This window comes from Myxocyprinus asiaticus, chromosome 9 (assembly GCF_019703515.2).
Source record: "Myxocyprinus asiaticus isolate MX2 ecotype Aquarium Trade chromosome 9, UBuf_Myxa_2, whole genome shotgun sequence".
In the NCBI taxonomy this organism is placed as follows: Eukaryota; Metazoa; Chordata; class Actinopteri; order Cypriniformes; family Catostomidae; genus Myxocyprinus; species Myxocyprinus asiaticus.
This window is the reverse complement of record NC_059352.1, coordinates 45,465,167-45,477,884: the sequence shown is the minus strand read 5'-3', so window position 1 is coordinate 45,477,884 and position 12,718 is coordinate 45,465,167. Positions and strand designations below refer to the sequence as shown.

Genomic DNA, 12,718 nt, shown 5'->3' with positions numbered 1-12,718 from the left:
TACAGAATTGATTTTTATTTAGCTATAATTTTAATTTATTCATTATTTAAATGGTCAGCCATTGCCTGATACTAAACATACAGTATTGATTTTATTTAGCTAATTATTGTATTTTTATTTATTCTTTATTTTCTCAGTGTTCATTTCTAGAATTGGTTGACAATGTATAATAATAATGTCAAATATTATTTGATACAAATATTTAAGAAAGCAGCTTTCTGAGTACCTTTGCATTGTCATATCAGTGCACAATCCACATAAAAAAGGTCTGTTTTCATTCCAGATCAAAAATTAACTATATCGGCCACCATATCGGTAATCTGTGAATTTTCCCCTTCTAAAATCGGTATTGGTCTCAAAAATCCCATATCGGTCAGGCTCTAATCTCTTTAGAACAAAAATGGAAGTTTCCCAATCAGTGGGCTGCTTTACACGATTTGTCTACTAAATTGAGATTCCATATTTTCAATGGATAGTTCAGAAACACCCATCCTGGTTTGGAAACGCCCACTGATTAATTCATTGAGATTTCATACTTTTCTTAGATAGTTGAAAAATGCCCATCCTGGTTTGGAAACATCCACTGATTACAACATTAAGATTCCTTACTATCCTTGGATAGTTGAAAAACGCCAATCCTGATTTGAAAACACCCATCGATTACTACACTGAGATTCCCTACTTTCTTTGGATAGTTGAAAAACACACATCCAGGTTTGAAAATGGCCACAGACTGGGAAACACCCATTATTGTTCTGTAAACACCTATACTTCAGTTTCACTTACCTTCAAACTTGGTGACGAACCAACAATGTACACTGATGGGACAGCTGTTCTTGACAAGGACAGAGCTTGCAAACCCCATTTAGTTTGCTTGAAATTTAAGGAGGGAAATACCTAAAACACAATTACAACCTCTTAGCTATTCCTTCATCTTAAAAATGCAAATATTCAAGCCAGCGAGCCTGCAAACACGGTACTTTGGAGACAAGAAACGGGGTTTGGGGAGGGCAACAGCCAAAAATACATCAAGTCTGTGTTTGCTACTTTAGTTTCATGTGGTGGTTGTAGATAGCTGGGCTTGATCTCATTATGAAAGGTGGTTGGAAGGGAATGGGTTGAAAAATACATGCGCTTGGTGACATCAGCCAAAAAGGAAAGTAATTTCAGAGCCATAACAAGTTTATTATATTTTGATAAAAGATCGTAATAAAGTGCACAGATCATTTTTTTTTACAATGAAAACAGGAATGAGTTCTTTTTTTTTTTTTTTTTTTTTTAAAGTAGCCTAAATAGGGTTGAAATTTAGATATTTTAAGCAAGAAGTGTGCAAATGAGAATCAAGTGTGTAAAGGAAGTCCTTTGTTCACTGCTTGTTTGCCTCTTGTCCCTCCATTACTGCAACCATGCGTCCCAATAGTCCTAGCATAGAATTTGTAGCTTCATCCATTTTCTTAAGAATGGCAGCATTAAGTTCTCTGGCATGTTCCATAAACCGTTCATCAGAAGTCTGTAAGAATTCCAGCAGCTCCTTGTTTGAATCTTTCTTCCTTATTCTGATCCGTTGTGGACACCTTCTTGGTTGGGATTGAGAAGTGCTGAAGGACGATTCAGCTTGCTCCAGCACCTCATCGATTTCCACTAAACTGTCTGTATGCAAAATAATAATAGCAGTAGATTACTTGAAAAAATAAATACAATGCATTTACTTGCTAAACATATGTACAGAAGGCTTAAAAATAATTGGACACCATCTACCATTTTAAAACCTAACAAACTTCAAATAAACTTTTGGTACCATTCTGAGTAAACTCTAGAGACTGTTATGCATAAAAATCCCAGGAGATCAACAGTTACAGAAATACTCAAACCAGACCATCTGGCACAAACAATCATGCCACAGTCTAAATCACTGAGATCCCATTTTTCCCCTCATTCTGATGGTTGATGTGACGATTAACTGAAGCTCCTGACCCGTATCTGCATGATTTCATACATTACACTGCTGCCACACGATCAGAGGTGGAAAGTAACAAATTACAACTACTTTAGTTACAGTACTTGAGTAAAGTATTTAAGTATAAATAAATAATAGTACTTTAACTTGAGAAATATTCAACTTCCCTACAATTATTTTTCACCACAATTATGAAAGTACAAAAAAAAGACATAATATTTCAGAATTTTTGGGAAGAAGAAAGTTATAAGCGCTAAATCTGTTTATAAACTAAAACGCGCTGTACACGGCACGATGGAAGCCTGCAGGGCACAGCAGCTCTCATAAACTGCCGCCGGTGTCCTCTCTTCTCTAGCATCTCCAAGACTTTCTGCCCTGTCACTATACAAGAAATGTAATACTGTGATTTTCTGCATATTTCATTTTATTCAGGAAAGGAGCCATTCATTCAGGTACGAGGGAACCATCTGAACACGTTTAACCACTGATCAAACTTCACTTGTTTTTAAGGTAGGCAATGTTTTAACTGTGTCAAACATTAACACAATGTAGTTTGGCATATATGTGGGGATATCTTGTTTACTTGCTATTATATGTCTAAAACAAACTTTTTAAATATCTTAGAAAGATACAATGCCAATAGTGTCGGAAATTAACGGGGACTCAGAGCAAAAATTCCACCGAAATTGACAAAAATATCCCAGAAATTTAAAATATGGGGGCAAAAAAAGCCCACGCAATGGGTTCCCATGTTTTATTAATAATATCTGATATAGTTACAATTACATACATTGCCATCTTCTTTTGACTTTTCACTGAACATTATTTTTTTCCGCCGTCCGGTTCCTCGCACCATCACTCTCCGCTTCTATCAATCCGCATCAGTTCGGTATTGTACTCCACATTAAATTCCGTAACCATTCGCCCCTCTTGTTCAAAATAAACTGTCCTAGTGGGTAACACTCTCGCCCATGGTGCTGTACTGTACTTCTCTGCTATGTGCTGCTGTTTATCTGTCTGAAAAGCCTCATCCGCTAGAGGCCAAAAGTGCACAAGGGATGGGTGTTATATAAAGAAGGTATGAGAAATCACAAAACATTATGTAACCAAATGCTACTACGTACTTAATAATAATATCTCTATGTTAAAGAACAGCCACTTTTAGTGTTTGAATCAATCATATCTCTCACTAAACACTGTGTGAAATGTTTATTTTTGCCTTATTTTATTCAGTTGTTATGTAGGAGTTGATAACAGTTTGCTTGATAATCTCATTCCATATCTGGATAATTGCTGCAATTTTGAGGATAAATTTCCTCTATGATATTGCATTATATTAGTTTTTGTACAGTATGTTAACTTAATAGCCAAAATACTATTAGTATTTAGTGTTTCAGTCACAATGCACATTATGTAGTTTAGAGATGATTTAGAGACATTTAGAATTTAGCAAAATGGCTATTTCTATTTAAATAAATGTTGTATTCTTAAAATGTTCTGTTTGTCCAAGAATCTTCTTGCAGCAATGCAGGTCTTTGGCATTTAGAATCTTCTAGTTTAGGACCTTTGAGGAATCTGTTTCTCAAACTAGAAACTGTGATTTACTTGTCTTTTTGTTGTGCATCTGTCCATCCACTTCCCTCTATATCCTGGTTAGAGATTCTTTTTTCAAAACAGTAATGCATGGAATAATCTTCATCTCTCTAAAACAATAGACATTAGGAGAAAATAGAACTTCAGGAGAAATGGGTTTCTTTTTGCCTATTTTTAAAACCAAAATTTGACTTGCAAGTGTAAAGCAACTTGTAAGAACTCATTATCTCAGCAAATGGGGAAAAACCCCACTGTACTGTGATTTCCGCATGGTAGCGCAACCATTTTCAATTGTTCTAATAATAAGAACATTTTCTTTAGTTCCAAATTAGTACTTTAGAATGCTTTTGTAAGGAATAGGTGACAGTATATGTTTGCCATCACGGGTAAAGAAAAAATGTAATAAATACCACTTAAAACAATTATTTCAATCCGTAATAATATTGGCAATTAATGATTTTGACAGTATTTTTGATCAGTTTAATGCATCCTTGGTGAAAGAAAGCATAAGTTTCTTTCAAGAACAAAAATGTCTTTGTGTTCTAAAAATGGAAGCGTATATCCTATATAAAATATAATTTTCATAAAGTAACTTGTAACGTAATTACAGGTCGACCGATATATCGGTTTTGCTGATTAATCGGCACCGATAACAGATTTCTGGAACTATTGGTTATCGGCAAAAATCACACCGATAGTTTTCCCCGTGGCGTCCCGTGCTGGTGCGGCTGGGAAGGGTCCGCAGTCATTATACAGTATGAGAGCGGCCTCTAGAGGCGAAATAAAAACTATCACTTCACTGATGCCTTGTGGTGTTTGTTTTGACACGTGAGACTACACTCTGCATGGAGCTAAACACTTCAGTTGCGGATTTAAAACACCAACAACGAAAAGGTATGTATACAGTACACGTTGTCATATCATTATAAAGTAATTAATTTGTTGACTAGATGCTGCATTAGTAGAGAACAGCAGCATGTTTGCCGACAAGGCTGAGAGGACGCTAACATTAAAGCTAACCTCAAGCGGTTAGAACAATGTGACAAAAATACATGCAAGTCCTACACAAATGTTTAAATGTCACGATTGTTACCATCTATTACCATCTATTTGCATTAGTTTATATCCGGCTGGTCACATTTATGCATTCATTAGCCAGCTAAGATGCATATTTAAAGCTAGTGACGTGAGAAAGCAAATTAATATCTTCATGCAGCCGAAAGAACCATATAAACAAATCAGAAACACATTTGATTTCAATTACATTTTTGTTATCATCACTGTAGTATGATAACTTCAGATTGATCACATTCTTGTGCTAAAAAAGGCTTGACACAGCGCAACAAATACAGTTTAACAGAAAGCAGGTGTCTCAAGATGCTTTTTAAAGTTATTTTAAATTAGACACAGCATCTAAAAAAAAACACTCCTGCACAAGACGCTGAATAAACAAAAACAAAGAAAAACAAAGACATCTGTCTAGTGCACTTTTACATAGAAAAACAAATGGATGGTGTGAACAGCCCCTTACAGTTGGTGGAGGTCTTTGGCCATTGCGTCTTGCTCTCTTATAAGCGTTTTTCGGATTAAGCAATGAGTTTTTTAAATGCTTTGTCAGGAAAGATGTTCAACTTGGAAATGTGTCTCGAGATTCTCGCATTCTGTTCCATTCTATTGTAATCCATCTGTTTGAACAGCCCCTGGCCTGGGCTCATAGTCAGAGCCACTTCTCCACTGAGTTCAGCCGAATACCACTGCTATATATTAATATTGATACCCTACATATAACTGTAATGAAAAAAATACAATGTGGTATTTCGCTGTTATTATAGCTTGAGTCTGGTGTAGTATACTGTGGGATCAGTGCAAGTGCAACACCATGTGACCTGTCTATTGAAGCGTTTGCCCCCCTCATTTTACTTTTGACTTAACTTTTGAGAATATGGACAGACTAAAACTTTTTATTTATTTTATGTACATTAGTTGAAAATGAAATGCTTTTTTTTAACACCTAGGATAGGAATGCTCTATGCAATAATATACCGGTGCTGAATGGTTTATGTATTTATTGCATGCTCTTGTGGAATAAGGAAACAACGTCAATTTAAAAATCAGCTGGCTTTAAAATTCAAATATTAGTTCATATATATTGATATTCATTTCATTTAAAAAAGTACAATACATTTTCATGGTTCAGTCAGTACTGTTTATTTATGTAATAAAGTTCAGCACTATTTTAATTTGAGTGTTATTTTTTCATTCAGTATCAATTTTAATTTGGTTTATTTATCGGTAATCAGCAGGTACCGCCCAACTTAGTTATCGGTATCGGTAAAATCGGTCGACCTCTAAGCATAATTACTTGAGTAGTTTTTCGGCATACGACTTATGTACTCTTACTTGAGTCATAATATTTCTTAGTACTTCTACTTGTACTCAATTGAGTTTCCACCACTGCACACGATTGGCTGATTAGATAATCACATGAATAAGTAGGTGTACAGGTGTACCTAATAAAGTTCTCAGTGAGTGCATATTAAATAACTATATTGTAATGTTTATTTTTTGATAATCCAGCCAGTAAATTAAATACACTTATCAGTGAAAACTAGTTCCTCTTTTATAATTTTCCCTTTATTTGCATCTTGACAAACATAGTAAAAAAAAACAAACAAACATATTATTAGGCTATTATAATAAACTTTCCTTAAGAAACTCAACATCTTCATAAAGCAATCCAACAATGAAATTAATAGAATATCCAACAAAAATAATCACTTATATGCTCTTAATTAATAAATTCATCTCTATAAAGAATATATAAATATCTGAAGGCAAACATGGCCAGTTTCTTTCCTAATATCTAACACCATTCGAACAGAATTGTATTAAGGGTGATGATGTTAAGTTTAAAAACGCTTAATTTTGGGGTATGAATGTCATTAAATTTGCTGGATTTCATTAAAATTTTCAATGTCAAAAAAACCCTGTCCATGTCTCTTCAGTTCTCTCATTCTCATGTGAAGCCCTGCCCACTGAAAGATACGCCCACGCTGCTCACATGGATATTTACATATTACGATATACAAGATATAGCAAAATCTCTATCAACTGACACATTATAACGTTGCCATGATTTACATCGTCATATCGCCAAGCCCTAGTAGCTAGCCTAATCTGTCTTTACACAGCATAACACAGTACATAAATAATGTATGAAAACTGTGTAGGAAAGCTAAAAACAAAGTCAAAGAACAGTGAAAACATACCAAAATTAGATACAGGGGGCATCAGCGATTTAACCTTGGTCTCCAGCATGGCCGTTGCTGAATTAAATGCCCCGGTCAGTTCACTCGCTTGTAGGCGTTCCATCACCTCCATACTGTTGTAGTTCACGGTTTTATCGATCCGTTCATTGACACATTTACGTAGGTCCTTCTTCTGGTCCCTGAACTCCTTCTTTAGTTTTTTAAGCTTGTTTATGACTTGCTCAGTTGTACGACTGAAACCGGCATTTGCCATTTCTTGGCATATCTCGTCATACACTTTTTTCTTTCTTGTCAAGGTCTCTAATTTCTCCTGGATATCCGAAGAAGACCATATCCCGAGCAGCACGCTGGTTTCCTCCAAAGACCACTGCTGTACAGTTTTGTTTTCAGATGTTTTGCTTCCTACAAAGAAACTTTGTTACAAACCTTGTACAATAGTTGCTGTTGCCTATGATAACACATTTAACATTTCTTATTGGTGCTGCTTAGATATAATTTTGATTCAGACTGTTTTGCCAATTAATCATTTAGACCGGCTTTTGAACCGGTTTTCGACTAATTCCCTCACGGACTTAAAAGCAGGATTCAATGAGAAAATGGATTTTGCTATGGCTTGTGAGCAAGTTTTACTCTATACAAGAGCAATATTTAGCTCATTAAATATATTTTAGAGCAGAGAAAAACTAGATACATGTATATTATTCACTATATACATTTTCCATGACTTTTGGGATTATATTAATTTCCATTACTTTTCCAGGCCTGAAAAACACAATTTTAAATTCCCTGACGACTGTGGGAACACTGGCAAGGCTTACTATTTTAACATTTATGTAATAAATATATTTCTGCTCACTGTACAAAGAGAATGACGAAAGCAAAGAAAGGAGAGAAGATACGTCTCTTTTTATACTTGACATAACACATAATATATATAAATGACAGATTGAAGGATATATTTTAAAGCTATTGTCAAATACTCACTGAAACTGGTCTTCCTTCAGTTTTATATAAAAATAAAGACTTTAAATCAAGTGCCACATTAAAGTTACCTTAACGTTATGAAATTACGACAGAAATATAGTGCTATTATATAATAAAATTATACTCAGTTAATTCATATTAATAAAACAACAAATTAATATTAAAATTAATGTGATTTTCAAGTGGTACAGGTTCTAAAAACAACAGAAAAATGTATTTCGACTTGTCGACTTTCGACCTTTTCACTCAAAATGGAAGTGAATGGGGGCCAATCCATAAACGTTAAAATACGCACTGTTTCAAAAGTATAGCCACAAGACGTAAACAATACGAGTGTTAACATAAATTTTGTGATATCAAATCGCTTTCCAACCTTTTCTGTGAAAGTTATATAACATTTTACAACTTAGTAGTTGCCATGACAACGTAACGCCCTAAATACTAAAAAGATCGTACAAACGACGATTTAAACAACTTTACAGCTGAAATAATACACACGTTCTAACATAAGAATTAATATAATTGCTTTAATAAAATTAAAAGATTCACATTTCTGCTTTCACACCATCCAAACATTGGCCCCATTCACTTCCATTGTAAGTGCCTCACTGTAACCTCTTTTTTTTTCTTTGTTCTTTTAAAAAAAAAAAAAAAAAAATGTAAACTAAATAAATGTTTTGTAGTAATCAACATAAAAAATAAAATAAAAAATTTAAAAAACTTTTTTTTTTTTTTTTTTAAACTAAATAAATGTTTTGTGGTAATCAACATTATGCCACAAATGCTGTTGATTGAGCTTAACTTTGTATTGAACCCGGAATATTTCTAAATGCGCAGCCCTAGCCTAAATGTCCGTACACAGCTTAACAATATATACAAATAACGTTAAAAATGTATGTTAGACAAAGGTGAATAACATACCGAGATCATTTGCAGAGAACACCGGCGATTCCGCGTTTGTCTCCAGTGCGGCCACCGTCGCTGAATTTAACGCTTCTGTCACTTCAGTCGCTGATTGCTGTGCCAGAACAGACTCTAATATAACATCGTAGTTCGAGTCTTTCTTCCTCCTCTTTTTATTTATTTTCGTCTTCTTGTCCCTGTAGTCCTTCCTAAGCTTTTTTAGTTTATTTACGATTTGCTCGTTCGAACGAATGAACCCAGCATTCAACATCTCTTGACTTATTTCATCGTACACTCTTTTCCTCCTTTTCGAGCGCTTTAATTTTTCCTGGATCTCCGTGGAAGACCATATCGTGAGCAGAACTCTTGTTTCGTTTGTAGACCACTGCTGCGGGCTTTTGCTTTCAGACATGTTATATTGTCAATAAAAGCACTCTTTACTGCAGACCAGACCCTTGTTTTGAAAACGCTTCCTGGTGCCGACTTCCGGAAGTACTTTCCCAATCTTTTTTTTTTTTTTTTTTTTTTTTCACATCCAAAATTTTTTCACAAGCAGCTCAGAAGTGAATCACAAAATGTATTAGGTAAAAAACGACAAATGTACAAGACTGTACAAGTTCACCCAAAAATTATACTTCCTAAAGTTGAAGCTAAATGATGAGAGAATGATCATTTTGGGGTGAACTATTCCTTTAGCTGATATTCTTTTTTCTTTTCTTTTGAAATGTTGACAGAAATAATATGTAATTAAAGGGATAGTTCACCCAAAAATGAAAATTCCCAGATGCTGAACACAAACGAAGATGTACAAAAAATGTTAAGCTCCAAAAAAGTACATAAAGGCAGCATAAAAGTAATCCACACGACTGCATTGGTTAAATCTATATCTTCAGAAGTGATATGATAGGTGTGGGTGAGAAACAGATCAACATTTAGGTTCTTTTTTACTATAAATTTCCACTTTCACATTCACATTCTTTTATTTTTGGTGATTCACATTCTTTGTGCGTATCGCCACCTACTGGGCAGGGAGGAAAATTTATAGTACAAAAAAAGGACTTAAATATTGATCTGTCTCTCACCCACACCTATCATATCGCTTCTGAAGATATGGATTCAACCACTGGTCACACCTACAGACATCGCCTTTCATTCAACTCGGGAACACGGATGCGCATTAGCTGAACCAGCCTGAAAAATTGCATTTTTATCATAATGTGAGCAAAAGAAGCACAATTTATGATACCATTGTTTTCCGACTTGATGGTTTGAAATATTTTATTTGATCGTTATCTTGACCAACCGCTTTGGAGATTTCTGTCTTTCCCCATTCAAGTAGATAGGTGCTGTGCTATCATGCCGCTTAGAAAATAGCTGCCCGGGAGCATTCCCAAGATGGCAGCCAAGTTGACCGATGTGCCTTTAAAGGGACTTTGGTATTTTAAAATCAAAATGAGCCTAAGATTAACAATTGAACGGTATTTATATACTGCAGAGTTAACAGCCTTTAAGGGATAGTTCACCCAAAAATGGTAATTCTCTCATCATTACTCACCCTTATGCCCAGAATCGGTCAACCCATTAGGCGACATAGGCGAGCGCCTAGGGCGGCATCGCTTTGGGGGCAGTGATCTACCGAGCCAATAAGTATGTGTCCAATCTGTGTCGAACAATATGCGCCCTGTGCGCAGCGACTGGAGGGACTCGCCTAGGGTGCCAAATGAGGTAGGACCGGCATTGCTTATGCCGTCTCAAACTCGTATGACTTTCTTTCTCCCACGTAACACAAACAAAGATATTTTGATGGAGATATGATGTGACTATATCCTCACAATGCAAATGAATGGGGACCAAACTTTCAAGCTCCAAAAAGAAATTAAAGGCAGCACAAAGGTAATCCATAAGGCTTCAGTGGTTTAATCTATGTCTTCTAAAGGGATCTGATTGGATTTGGGTGAGAACAGACCAAAATGTAACTTCTTTTTTACTATAAATCTTGACATCTGCACTCTCCTTGGCGATCATGATTTTAAGCTCGATTACACTTCCTAGCGCTTGATACATGTGCAGAGTGTAATCGACCTCGAAATCATGATCGGGCCTACTGCAGATGTCAATATTTATAGTAAAAAAGAGTTACATTTGGTCTGTTCTCACCTCAAAAAAATTACGTAATTTAATAACAAATGATGGGTAAATATAAAACTGATATTGATTATAAGTTTGTTTATAGCAAATATATAGCATATATAAAAATATATAAGTAGTTTGAGAGTCTGACTTGATTGTTTTGTCTCCCTCAGGATCATGGATAGTGTAGTTATTCACCACAAATTCCACTTTTAAAAGTTATTTTTAAAAATGAAGTGTAGGGCCTGGGTAGCTCAGCGAGTAAAGATGCTGACTACCACCCCTGGAGTCGTGAGTTCAAATCCAGCCTTCCTAAGTAACCAAATTGGCCCGGTTGCTAGGAAGGGTAGAGTCACATGGGCTAACCTCCTTGTGGTCGCTATAATGTGGTTCGCTCTTGGTGGGGCACGAGTTGAGATGTGCGTGGATGCTGCGGAGAATAGCGTGAAGCCTCCACACGTGCTATGTCTCCATGGTAATGTGCTCAACAAGCCACGTGATAAGATGTGTGGATTGATGGTCTCAGATGTGGAGGCAACTGAGATTTGTCCTCTGCCACCCGGATTGAGGCAAGTCACTACACCTCCATGAGGACTTAGAGCACATTGGGCATTCCAAATTGGGGAGAAAAGGGGAGAAAAAAAAAACAACTGTAAATATCTTCAACTGACATACTATCTATTAACAACTTCAGAGCTCACAGTGGGACTGTCTTTAAAGGTTTATCATTAAAAAGTTATTAAAAATAAATTCCCCAATGGAAAAAAAAAAAATGAAAGGGATTTTTACTCCCAGGTCCAGACTGTTGCATTCCATTCAATCCTTTATGCAGCCTTGTAAAATCCAGAATAATCCAAATAAATTGGTCATTTATAAGTGATTGTGGGGGCCATTTTGGGGGTTGGGGAAGAGGAAAACTGTTACATTAGCCAATAGGTGGCAGTATATACTTGTCAAATGTTACATATGTTCCGCTATATAGAGATTATGATTAAGGACCTCTTGAAAATCCTTTACTTTTACTTCTAAGCAAAAATGTTATATTCCAGGTAGTTGAATGTCCAAGTAAGATTCTAAAAGAAGTTATTCTTTTAATTCATTTTGCAGAGTTTGCTGAGCAATCTATAATGAGAATAACTTGACATTACATTGTTGCTTGGCTCCATGTCGAGAGAGAATGAAGTTTGTTATCATTATCTTTACACTGCACTTTGTAACATACAGTAGATCTTAATGCACATTTGTGACCAGTTAATGTGTTCATTTGTTATGACCGCATACATTGTGATGTCCTTGAGTGAAGGAATTTGGTTTGGAGAAGGATGTATAGCAAGACCCAAAAAACACATACACAGCCAATTATGTTCCATGTTTACAACACTGGGAGAGGTAGTTCAAATGTGATTTAGGTAACCAATCAAGTCATGTGATAGTGTTTATATGAGCAGAGCCAAACATAAGAAGAGTTTGAATTGAACGGAATAAGGGTCAGAAATTTAGGTGGGCTCAGGGCAAAAATGCTACCAAATATGCCCCCAAAACTGAAAATGTTGCAAAAAATTCCCTTGTAATGAAGCCTTTTTTTATTTTTTTATTCTTAACATATGAAATAGTTCTTAATATTCTATTATAGTCCTAGTTGTACTGTACATATGGCATAAAATATGGAAGGAGGTAATATATTCTTAACAAACTAGTTGACATAAATGGATGAGACTGTTTATGTTTTAAACGATCAGAAGAAAATACCCCAATGAAGGTAAAAAAAAAATTAAAAAAAATGCACCCAAAAATCTATTCCAAGGGGCAAATGTAAAAGTTCATTTCTGACACTGGATGGAATGGCATCAAAAGTATTAATAAATTCTGATTGGTGAATTCT

General features: G+C 35.4%; 1 protein-coding gene across 1 annotated transcript; it reads right to left on the bottom strand.

The window, feature by feature from the left end:
- Positions 1–1,175: 1,175 nt before the first annotated feature.
- On the bottom strand, positions 1,176–9,183 carry LOC127446691 (uncharacterized). Its single transcript, XM_051707830.1, has 3 exons — positions 8,725–9,183; positions 6,820–7,221; positions 1,176–1,650 (listed from the first exon to the last, which is right to left on the bottom strand). Exons 1-3 carry the CDS (start codon positions 9,116–9,118, stop codon positions 1,367–1,369), a joined length of 1,080 nt encoding a protein of 359 aa, XP_051563790.1. The 5' UTR covers positions 9,119–9,183; the 3' UTR covers positions 1,176–1,366.
- Between the last annotated feature and the right edge of the window lie 3,535 nt (positions 9,184–12,718).